Source organism: Chiloscyllium plagiosum, unplaced genomic scaffold (genome assembly GCF_037043375.1).
Source record: "Chiloscyllium plagiosum isolate Xiang-an unplaced genomic scaffold, Cpla_swu_hap1 HiC_scaffold_2, whole genome shotgun sequence".
Taxonomy (NCBI): Eukaryota; Metazoa; Chordata; class Chondrichthyes; order Orectolobiformes; family Hemiscylliidae; genus Chiloscyllium; species Chiloscyllium plagiosum.
In genome coordinates, this window is record NW_028270140.1 from 28,884,234 (window position 1) to 28,897,056 (window position 12,823).

General features: G+C 38.7%; 1 protein-coding gene across 1 annotated transcript in view; it reads left to right on the forward strand.

Moving 5' to 3' along the window:
* Nucleotides 1-6,236, forward strand: part of LOC122563501 (RNA exonuclease 1 homolog) — a 77,610-nt gene extending 71,374 nt beyond the window's left edge. The window contains exons 14-15 of the mRNA XM_043717309.2: nucleotides 311-431; nucleotides 5,176-6,236. Coding sequence (XP_043573244.2) covers nucleotides 311-431; nucleotides 5,176-5,258 — 204 coding nt within the window. The 3' untranslated portion in view covers nucleotides 5,259-6,236. The remainder of the gene's footprint in view (nucleotides 1-310; nucleotides 432-5,175) is intronic.
* The last annotated feature ends 6,587 nt before the right edge of the window (nucleotides 6,237-12,823 follow it).

Sequence of the window (12,823 nt, forward strand, 5' to 3'; positions counted from 1 at the left end):
CGACAAAAATGGAGATTCTCTGCATTTTTTCAAATGCAACCCAGTTCCCTGCTATGAGAATTCTTAAAGTTGTTATTTTCATTCATACTGTCTAGTGTTACAGGCAATAAATTAATGGCCATTGGTTTGTCAGTTTACAGATTATTTTGAAACCCTGAATCGCAGAAGTGTTAGCATCTCTAAGTGAACATAATACCCATGTTTCGAGACTAAATTGCATGTTACTGGGATTTAAAGTTTAAAAAAACTTCATTTTCCTTCATCTGGAAGAAGAAACTTTACCCTTTCTCAAAATACTTTTTCGTTACAGCTTATTCACAGCATGGTCATTGATGTATCAGTCGTGTTTCCACATTCCTTAGGGTTACCTCACAAACGGGCCCTAAGGAATTTAATGGCAGAATACCTCAGCCATACTATCCCAGATAATGGTAAGTAATTGTAAAACATAAATGGAAGCTAGAGTAAATCATTTAAACTTGTTCATCTCCTTATCTTGACCTTCACTTACAATATTTTTGGCAAGACCACACTTGTATAAGTTGGTCAAAAGTCTGATTTATAGCAAAATGTCTTTACCTTTTGCCTCAATCCCTTTGTAATAAAGATTAAACTGCCAATTGCTTTCATAATTGCTTGTCTTGCTTGGTTGAGTTTTGATTTGTGAAAGGCCAGCCAGGTGTCTCAGAATGCTACATATCCTAGTCTCTCTCTGGTTGTTTTAAAAAAAAACTTGCTAATTTACCTGCTGAAAGTGAATAACTTATCTGCATTCTTGCTCACTTCTTTGCCCTCTGTAGCCCATTTCAATTCATGGTTTACTTTCTCAAATTAGATTAGATTAGATTACTTAGTGTGGAAACAGGCTCTTCAGCCCAACAAGTCCACACCACCCCGCCGAAGCGCAACCCACCCATACCACTACATTTACCCCATACCTAACACTACGGGCAATTTTGCATGGCCAATTCACCTGACCTGCACATCTTTGGACTGTGGGAGGAAACCGGAGCACCCGGAGGAAACCCACGCAGACACGGGGAGAACGTGCAAACTCCACACAGTCAGTCGCCTGAGGCGGGTATTGAACCCGGATCTCTGGTGCTGTGAGGCAGCAGTGCTAGCCACCGTGCCGCCCACTAACTTGCGTTATGAGAAAACCTGGATATGTTACACTATTCTTTTTACTGAAGTCTTTGTAGATTGACTAAAGATTTTGCTGAAGCACCCCACCAGTTACTCCTACAGTGTTCTTCCCATTAATTAGTCCTGTAATGACCCAGTCCTCTACTCAGTTCGAAGGGTAACTGGTGTTGGCCAATAAATGCTGACTTTTCCAGCAACACCTGCATCACATCAAAAACTTTTTTAAAATGCAGAAATCGGAATAACTGGCTGAGGATTTTTTAGATTAGTTTCCCTACAGTGTGGAAACAGGCCCTTCAGCCCAACAAGTCCACACTGACCCTCTGAAGAGTAACCCACCCAGTCCCCTACATTTTACCCCTGACCAATGCACCTAACCTACACCATCGCTGAACACTATGGGCAATTTTGGCCAATTCACCTCACCCATGCTGCTTTGGATTGTGGGAGAAAACCGGAGCGCCCAGAGGAAACCCACACAGACACTGGGGGAGTGTGTGCAAACTCCACACAGTTGCCCGAGGCTGGAATCAAACCTGGGTCTCTGGCACTGAGGCAGCAGTGCTAGCCACTGTGCAGCCCTTACGTTTTATTACTCCTTCAATTGTATCTCCCCATATATTCTATTCAAAATTGTGCATGAATGTAGCAAAAAGCAGGGGTTCCAAAATCATGAGGGGCATGGATAGGGTAAATAGATAAGGTCTTTTCCCTGGGGTGGGGGGAGTTCAGAACGAGAGGGCATAGGTTTAGGGTGAGAGGGGAAAAACATAAAAGGGACCTAAGGTGCAACTTTTTCACGCAGGGAAAACAGCCCTAGCCTGTTCAACCTCCGCCTGCATCCCAAATCCTCCGAACCTGGCAACATCCTTGTAAATCTTTTCTGAAGCCTTTCAAGTTTCACAACATCCTTCCGATAGGAATGAGTCCAGAATTGCATGCAATATTCCAAAAGTGGCCTAATCAATGTCCTGTAGAGCTGCAACTTGCCCATCTTCTTTTCCCAAAACTGAATCCAGAATAGCACAGCCTGTCATTGGGCTTGTCGTGTATTGTTTTAAAAATAAAATTCCTGAACACAGTGCATAGGTTTTTTTCTTTCACTTTCTAATGTTTTGAAACCCAGTTGATATTGGGATAGTTGAAATCTCCTGCTATTATTGCGTCTTATTCCTACAGGTAGAAATTTGTCTGCAGACATGTCCTTCTATCTCCCTCTCACTATTTGGATGTCTGTGGCATACTTCTAGTAATGTGACTGCCTCTTTCTTTCTTTTATTCCTAAATGCAACCTGTAAAGCCTCATTTGTTAACCTATTTAGTATATCATCCCTTCTTGCAAGTGTAATTTATCTTTAATCAATACCACTGCCACCTCTCCATTTTTGCCACCCACTCTATCCTTATCCTAAACTGCCAATTTTGCCTCTCCTTTAGCCAGGTTTGTGTTGTAGTGATTACATTGTGCTGTTATGTCTTATCTGTGTTCTTAGTTCATCTGCTTTGTTTGCAATATTTGCAAGATTCCTTGCATTTGAAGTATAAAACAGCTCAACCCTAACAATTTCCTTTGGATGCTTTTTAATATTCATTTCTATCGTCTTTCTGAATCACTGACTATATCATCTAGCTAATGTTCTATCTACTGATGCCTGATCTGAATCTGATCCATCTAATCCTACACTCTAGTATGGCTGGGGGATGGAAGCCAATTTAAATCCACACCAATGGAACTAGCAAAAGTCCCCACCTGGGTATTTGTCCCAGTTCTGCCCAGATGCAACTTGCAGGCTTGTACATATCTCATCTCATCGTCCCAAAAACCGGTCCCAATGTCTCTAGAATTGAAACCCCTCCATTGTACACTTTCTCCAGCCACACACTTAGCTGATCTATCTTCTCTTCCTACTTTCACTAGCATGTGGCATTGGGAATAGTCCTGAACTTGTTCCATTTGAGATCCTGCATTTTAACTTATCTCATAACTTCCTATTCTGCATTTGGGCCCTCGCCCCTTTGTTTGTCTATGTTGTTAGCACCTATGTGTACCATGACCATTGGTTGCTCCAGAATGTCCTGAACATGGCACCAGGAAGGCAACATACCATCCTGGATTCACATCTGTGGCCATAAACACCTCAGCACCCCCTACTATTTATCCCTTATCACCGTAGCCCTGCTGCTTGTTTTCCTCCCCTTTTGTGTAGCACGGCCAACAGTGGTGACATGAACCTGGCTGATGCATTCCGCTGAGGCTGTTCTCTATCTCCCTGCACTGCGCCATCTGATCCAAAGTGTAATATTCTTGTCTGAGGGGGAAATGACCACAGGGAAATTCAATAAGTCCAGAACCATTTACTTTGTCTGATGGTCACCCATGAATGACTTGTGTAGCAGAGTTTATCAAACTATTTTCTAAAATGCTCTTAAATAAAATTTCTTTCACACAGGCAAGTGGTTAACTTTCCTGAATTAATTGCATTCAGCAGGTCATGAACACAAGAATTAGGAGCCAGAACGGGCCATTTGAGACTTAAGCCTACTCCATCATTTGGGAAGATCTCCTCTTCTGATTGTGGTCTCAAATTCACTGCCCTTTCTGTCTCTCCATAATCTTCACCTTCCTTGATCAAAAATGTAACAGCCTTGACAATATCCAGTCTTGGCCCAAATCTCTACTCTTCTCTGGGGAAGAAAACTCCCTAGTTTAACATCCTATTGAGAAAGTTAAAAATCACACAACACCAGGTTATAGTCCAACAGGTTTATTTGGAAGTATTAGTTTTTGAAGTGCTGCTCCTTCATCAAGTAGCTACCTATAACCTGGTGTTGTGATTTTTAAAACTTTGTCCACATTAGTCCAACACCTGCACACCTCATCTTGTTGAGATGAATTCTGTTCTGCCCTAAATAGAACATACTTCTCTAATTTTTGAACTGTCCTTATCTCTGGAGTCTCTGCTGGAAAGGATCCTCTAGGCAATCACCATGTCAAGTCATTTTTCATGTTTAAGCTTACCTATATATTTCAATGGGTAGAACTTCACGCTTATCTGCCAAATGTTCAATTACTTAATCTAGCTGAATCCCTTTTGTTGACTTAAGTCCTCCTGATAATTAACTTTCTGACCCATCTTAAAGCAGTTAGTAAATTTAGCATTATATTTTTTTGTTCCCTGTGGTATTGGTACAATTTAAACATCTGAATGGATTGGACAAAGAAATCCCTTCAAGAAGGGCAGTGGTAGCAGAATAAAAATTTGCTAGTGTTAAAGAAAGGAGTGAATCTCATTAGTGTTTCCTCCAACTAAAGTGCCTGCCTATTGGCTCAGGGTTGAACATGGCTCTCTTAATTCTGTCGTCAAAACTCCTTCAAATAATGAGCCTTTGGCTGGAATGGAGTGTCCTCCATTACATGGAAAATCTGGAATGGCTTTCCAGGTTAAAGGTTTTTTGAGGAAATCATGAAGGGTTTTGTGGAATGTACATTGTTGCTATTGGCCAGAGGTTGGCAGCCAGACTAGTAGATTTATTGTGATTAACAATGGAGCCATGGGAACAAATAATCCTAAACAAAAGCTGGCATCTTGGGCTTTTAGCATGTCCTCTACCATTTGAATAAGATCATAACTGATGTACTATTCTTATATGCATTGATTCCTTTCTTGTTATCTGTAATGAATATACTTAGTATCCACAGAGACTTTCAAAATTTCAACCTTCATGTGGGAGAAATGGGCTACTTAAGGCGATGATTGAAACAAATTTTGCAATAACTTTCTAATGAAAAAAATAGATGATACTTTAAAGTAAAATTTGCAGGGTTATGGGAAAATGTTGGGAAGTGAAACAAATCCAATAGCTCTTTCAAAGTGCCAGCACAGGCATGATGGATAGAGTGGTCCACTCCTATGCAGTACTACTTGCATTAACAGGAGATAGCTACAGTTGGTATTGTCACTTTTAAAAAAAATAATTGATGGGGGAATTTGGAGAATAAACTTGGTTTCCTTTCCTTCCTTCTACCAGTGAAGGGCTCTGATAAAGCATCTGCATGCATGGAACTCATGATGTGGAGAGTGAAGGAGGATGCGAAGAGCAGGAAGTGGTGAGACTTGATTGGAAAAACCATAAGAAGAATACTTCAGCCTTCCAAATTGTGATGTCAAAGTGGATGATGTACTAAGCCCATTCATTGCCTCATGAAGAAGATACTATGTATTCAATGTCACGTTTATTTGTGGTGCGAGATGGTGATAGGGGAGTAGTCCAGAATACAATATAAGCTGGGCTCCTGGAAATTTGTTGGTATTTAAAACTTTGTACTAAAAGGAGGCCAATAAATCTCTCATGTTTGAGATGTACTTGATTTCCAAGGATGAGTTTGAATTACTTGTGCACTGACCAATAATCAGTGTGTACTGTATGCTAACAATCCCAGCAATATAATTGCTGTAATGAAGCCATTATTGAATGTTTATTTAAATGTGAGTGTTTGGACATTGTTCATGTATTTTCTGAAGATGTTTTAGTAAATATAGCTGCTTTGTGATTTCCATTTCTCTATAGGTCATGAGAGTCTGTGCTGAGGTATTTTGAGTAACTCTTCAAGCTAATAAACTTCTGTTGGTAGATACCAAAGTACCGTTTCCCTAAAAAGAGACCATAGGTCTCTTTCTTTGTCAAACTCTAGCATTCTCTGGAAAATGTCTGAATATGTTCATGATACCAAGTCTAGCAAGACTGAAGAAAAATAAAAAATGAAAAATACTTTGATTGTAATAACCATCCCATGGCATACAGATGCATTCATCTAGAATATCAGTTTGTCTACCTTTCCTACTCCTTGTCCTATGCACTTATATAAACCTGAAAGTATGGTTGTCTCTGGACACTTTTTTTGCAGATTTGTCAGATTGTTGATACCAACTTATTCATTATTGATCTTCCTCCTTTTTAAATAACACTTGACTGGAAAGGATGGAATCTGCTTGTAAAATGCACTGTAATAATTGTTGTCTGTAGTTTAAAACAAATTTTCTTTCTGTAAAGAACAGCAATCTATTAATTAAAATTTACTGGCTAGATTACTGAAAGTTGAAGTGTCCTGTAATATATCATGGATTCAAGTCTTCACTTTAATGCAAGCATTTAATATCTTGGCAAAGAGATGATCCATTAAAATTTATTACAGCAGTTTTGTATTTATTTTCTAAAATATTTACCAGAAGCATTTTGCCTGGTTTTGTAGCTATTCAAACAATTAAAAAGCAAAGCAGCTATTCCCATGCACCTCTTTTCCCCCCCCCCCCATCCTCCACTGAACTACTTTTGAAGCAGAAGGATCAGACTACAGCAGTTTGAATGGTTACTGCTCTTCACACTTATTATATACAATGTGATGAGAACTTAATCCTTTTAATTCCAAGGGACCAGATTTCGTGACTGGGTACAAACCTGGTGCTGTTTGACTTTTAACAAAGTTCTGTTAGTCAGCTGATTCCTGCAAGTTGATATATGCATACAGTTGCCCACAGCCTTGCATGTTCTTGTAATGAAACACAATAAGGGCAGAAGTAAGCAGTTTAGATCTTCAGACCTTCTCTGCCATTCATTGATCATAGCTGATCCTGCTCTTTCTCTAATTTTTTGATCTCTTTGGTTGCACATGCTATATCCAATTCCTTATCTTTAGATTATGACTCCTAGTTCTGGTCTCCACACTAACCAGAACATCCTTCCTGCATTTGTCCTGTCTAGTCCTTTTAGAATAACACTGTTGTCAAAAAGCTGGACCAATACTTCACTTAACTCCACTAGATGAGATTTTAAATTCTTAATATGCTGCAAACAAGACATTAGAGCTACGGGGGGTAGAATGAGTAATAAATATTTGTGTGATATCCACATCCCATGACTGAACAAAAAGATAACATGGGAGATACGATTTCCTTTTGAATATACTAAACAAGCTGTTAGTGTAATGACCTCAGAAGCCGTGCCTCATATTTGCTATTTTGGGAAGTTACAAAGTAGAATGACTCAGTGGGCAGCACACTCATTTGAGTAAGAAGATTGTGAATCCTGGACCCTATTCGACCACTGAGAAATAATTTAGGCTGATGACCTAGTACTGAATGAGAGCTGCATAGAAGAAGGCAAATTGTTTGGATGAGATGTTTTACAGAGGGTCCAATTTGCCTTCTCAACTGTACAGAAAATTGCCTAGTATACTAATTGAAGAAGTGTGGGGATGATGGCAGGATTTCTCTCTCGTCAATATGTATCTTTCATCCAACATCATCAAAAACAGTATCTGGTTATTCTAACGTTTGCACATGGGCTGCTATGTTTCCAACATGATAATATTGTCAAAATGTGCAGCATTAGCTGTGAAGAGATTTGGGGCATCCTGAAAGGTGATGTATAAATGTAAGCCTTTATTTTAAATGTTTTCTTCAATTTCTAGCTGTAGTTTCCTGAGAGATTACAACATCATACACCATACTTCAGGCAATCCAAACATTGTCACAGTGAAGACTATCCAAGAGTTCCTCGCAATACTTTTATAGGATTCAAAAGAATACTAATTTATTATGACAATTATGATAACAGGGCTTTCTGTTTTGTCTTGTGTTGGGGTTCAAATGAGTTATCATCTCCACACTGGTGCTGAAGACCAAAATGTTTTCCTTAAAATTATTTCTTTACAGTGTAATGATATACACATCGTCTTAGACTCTGTTGCATTCTGCCTACAGCACCTGCCTAGTACCTCTTTGTCTCCAACATGCATCACCTATATGACAATGCTGTGGCTTTCAAGAGGTTATTTTGTCCTGGTTTATTTGAAGAGAGGTTGAAGGCAGAAGCACTGAGCTGTCTCTAAAGAAGTAAACAGCATGTGAGACCTTGGTTTTTTAAAAATTTGGAACAATGAAGCAGTCTGGGTTTGGCCAAGTTCTCATAGGCCAGGCTTTCTAGGTTTTTTTTTACATTTTAGTGTTAGCTTTAAGCAGAAGCTTTTGGGGTCTTAGAAGAGTTGAAAGCTTTTGTGAATGTTTTCAGGCTGCTACTCCTGATTTACTCTTAATGTTTTGGTTTTCCTCCCTGATTTTGGGAACTGCATGTGAGCATCTGTGTCTGAATTTTACCTTTTAGCCAAAGGGTGTTTATGGGTTGTTTATACATTGGAACAGTTAATTAGTAATAGTTACATCATCTATTATTCTGTTAAGATTTCCAATTGAGTTAAGTTATCTTAAATTCATCTTTGGTTGTATTTTAACTATGGTGTTGAAATAAATTGTGTTTTGCTTAACATCAGGTAGTTTGATAAGTTGCATTGCTTTGGAATGGACACTTTGCATTTGCCTTTAAAATAAGAAAAACTTACCTTTGAATACTTTGAGGGAGTCTGGTCTGATCCATAGCACCACCTCCAGCTAGTTCTCTCTTAAAATGTCAGGCACTGTCTGAAGCACTTCATGATGCCTATCAGGTGAAACATGTGAGGTGTTTGGCTGGTTAATGAGGTCCTTCTGAGTAACTCTATAAGCTAACTGTAGAGGTGAAAGGAGCAATAGGCCTACCCACCAACTTTTAAGTTTCAGCAGGTTAATCTCAGTCCCAGTATTTCAGGTAATTAACATGTTGATATTAACTTTTCGGAGCAATAATTTCTGAATGAATATTAATGAAATGGTTTCACCAGTTCTTTCTTGTGGAGGATAGAAATCATGCTGATGTTCCCATGACTCATTGATTATTGTAAGTTTGGTACCTGTGCAGCGCAAGTAAAAACATTTCAGTGATTCTATAATCTTTAATTTCAATCATTTGGTAGTGCAGATTTTGAGCATTGCTTTAAAAAAAGGACGTGGTTAAATTTTCTCCATAATGGCATTATGGGTCAACCACAACAATGTGGACTGCAGTGGTTCAAGAAGGCAGCTCACCCACCGTCTTCTCATGGGCAACTAGGGATGGGCAATAAATACTGGCCAGCCAGTGGTGCCCACATCCCATGTATGAATAAATCAAAAACTTTTTGTTTTAGATGCATCAGGGCAAGATGCAAAAATATCAAAATTGAAAGGAGCAATATTTTATTGCAAGTCAAACAGGGTTCAGATTAATGTGTGTAAGCACACTCTGGCTCCGGCATTGCCGTAAAGAACATTTTTTTCTAGCAGCTCTGTCCGGGTGAATAAAAGATAAAAAGCTTCAATGGCATGTTTTTTATATCAGCAATACTCAATTATAGAATTTATTCATGCGCAATAGTTTATTTTCTAGGATGTGTAGAGGTGATTGAGGTAAGATTAAGTTAAATCAAATTTTCAAGCCATAGTTCAGTTTGGCTTCTAATGCAGATGGTAAGTGGTCATTCCAAGCCTTAAACATGTTGGGGATTTAGCTGTTGGAGCAAAACAGATGGATTAAAAGGCAAAAATTTGTTAGAAGGAAGGGATTAGCCAAGGATCAGCAAGCTATTTTGTTCTTAAAGGAGATTAGATTGACAGGTGATTAAATGCCCTACATTAGTCCTTTATGTGTCTTATTATTCTGAATCATTGGTGAATTATTTCAGAATAGATTGATGGGGCATATATCTTTTCTGACAACAATGTTTTGAAGTAAATCTGCATAATGCATTTCAAAGTGTTTCAAGTGGACTGCATGCACTCTGAAAGGTAATGCTGTCATGGAATATAAACTTGTGGATTTATGGAAATTGACTAGTTTTAAAACAAAATGGAATTCAGAGATAAGGTGAATATTTTTCCTTTTTTTTTCTCAACATAATTTGAAGGCTCAAGAAGCAAGCCTCTAGGTCTTAACAAGATATTAAAGTACCAAGTTAACTTAAGGGATATTTCATTAAAAAGGAATTAAAGTGCAATAAAGTGGATTGTTGAATGCCATTATCCAAATACGTGCAGAAACAAATTTATAGTGGACGTGCAGATATTTCAGATTCAGAGCGGAATTCCACAAGAATGGGTGTATAAAAGCAATCTCCCAATTTAAGCAAATGGGAATGTGTTAAACTTGGAGAGCACTGTCTGTCAGCACACAATCATCCGAGACCATTTGAGAAGACAGTGAAAAAAAGATACTATAGTCACATGACAGGAACCAGATTGCTGATGGGGGACATTTAATATAATACATTTCTTGGAGCAAAAAAAAGGAGAAACTGACACAGACCAGCTACAGTGTAGAATCCTGCCTAAACTCCATCAGGAGCCAGGGGATTCAGGTTAGCATTTAGCTATTGTAAGGGCCAGGTTTGTGATTTGGTTTGCCTTGGCGTATTTACATATACATTTTGGGTGTTGGAAAATAAACATTAATCCTTTTTTAAAACCTATCTGAAAAATTGTCATTTGTTCATTCTTAGCAATTACATCACTTGTTAATATGGGTGTATGAATAGGAAGGGTTTGGGGGGATATGGGCCGGGTGCTGGCAGGTGGGACTAGATTTGATTGGGATATCTGGTCGGCATGGATGGGTTGGACCGAAGGGTCTGTTTCCATGCTGTACATCTCTATGACTCTAAAACATTTTCTTTTAAAATAAAATAAATAGAAACACCTGTCCTTTGTCATTCCCTAACAAATGTATGATGAGTGTTTTTGAAAATTCTGTTTGAAATTAATTAATAAATATAGTTGGCACATAATCTGGAGGCTAATGGAATGTTATTCTTTACATTTTGGTCTCCCTATTTAAGGATGGATGTAAATGCATTAAAGGTCACTCAGAGCAAGTTTATTTGATTGCTAATTGGAATGAATGAGGATAGGTTACAGGGATAGGTTGGTCAGGCTGAGCTTCTTGCAAATGATTTTGAAAGAGTGATTGGTGACATAATTCAACTGTGTAAGATCTTAAAATGTCTTGAACAATTCACAACTGATCTTGGAGGAACCTGTTTGAGAGAGGTTACAGCACAGAAACAGATAAGTGAATATTTTTTCAGTGAGGTCTTACAGTAAGTCTGCAGTAGTGAATAGAGTGGGTTCTTTCTTGATTATATGTTTTAATGAGATCTATCTCTTAATTAAACTTAAAAATATAAGTCATAACTATTTAGTTAGCCAGGAGGATTTAAACTATTAATGTGGGGGGAAGGGGTGGTAACCAGGGAGATAGTAAGAAAATAGATCAATCTGAGACTGGTACAGTTGACAAAAGAAGCGACTCAAACCATCAGGACAGGCAGGGACAAAGCAGAGAACAAGGTAGGACTGATAAATTAAACTGATGAACTCAGGGCATGGTTAGGAACCTGGGACTGGGATATCATAGCAATTACAGAAACATGGCTCAGGGATGGACAGGACTGGCAACTTAATGTTCCAAGATACAAGTGATATAAGAAGGATAGAAAGGGAAGGGGAGAGTGGGGAGCGACTTTTTTTAATAAGGGATAACATTACAGCTGTATTGAGGGAGGATATTCCCGGAAATACATCCAGGGAAGTTTTATTTGGGTTGAACTGAGAAATAAGAAAAGGAATGATCACCTTATTGGGATTGTATTATAAACCCCCTATAATATAGAGGGATATTGAGAAATAAATTTTTAAGGAGATCTCAGTTAACTGTAGGAATGATAAGGTGGTTATGGTAGGGGATTTTAACTTTCCAAACATAGACTGGGAGTGCCATAGTGTTAAGGGTTTAGCTGAAGAAGAATTTAAGTGTGTACAAGAAAAATTTCTTATTCAATATGTGGATGTACTTACAAGAGAAGGTGCAAAACTGGACCTACTTTTGGGAAATAAGGCAGGGCAGGTAACTGAGGTGTCAATGGGAGAGCACTTTATGGGGCTCAGTGACCATAATTAGTTTTAAAATCGTGATGGAAAAGGATAGACCAGATCTAACAGTTGAAGTTCTAAATTGGAGAAAGGCCAATTTTGATGTTATTAGGCAAGACCTTTCAAAAGCTGATTGAGGGCAGATGTTTGCAGGTAAAGGGATGGCTGGAAAATGGGAAGCCTTCAGAAATGAGATAACGAGTGTCTAGAGAAAGTATATTCCTGTTAGGGTGAAAGGAAAGTCTGGTAGGTACAGGGAATGCTGGATGACTAAAGAAATAGAGGAATTGGTTCAGAAAAAGAAGGAAGCATATGTCAGATATAGACAGGATAGATCGAATTAACCCTTAGAAAAATATAAAGGTAATAGGAGAATACTTAAGAGGGAAATCAGGTGGGCAAAAAGGGGACATGAGATAGCTTTGGCAAATAGAATTAAGGAGAATCCAAAGGATTTTTACAAATAGATTAAGGACAAAAGGGTAAGTAGGGAAAGACTAGGGCCCCTCAATAATCAGTAACGGGCCTTTGTGTGGAGCCGCAGGAAATGGGAGACATATTAAACGTGTCTTTACTGTCGAAAAGGACATGGAAGATCAGGTGTACCCTAGAACTCTGTGGGAAGCTAGGGAAGTGATTGCTGGGCCCCTTGCTGAGATATTTGTATCATCGATAGTCACAGGTGAGGTACAGGAAAAATGGAGGTTGGCTAACGTGGTGCCACTGTTTAAGAAAGGTGGTAAGGAAAAGCCAGGCACCTATAAACCAGTGAGCCTGATGGTGGTGGGCAAGTTGTTGGAGGGCATCCTAAGGGACAGGATTTACATGGATTTAGAAAGGCA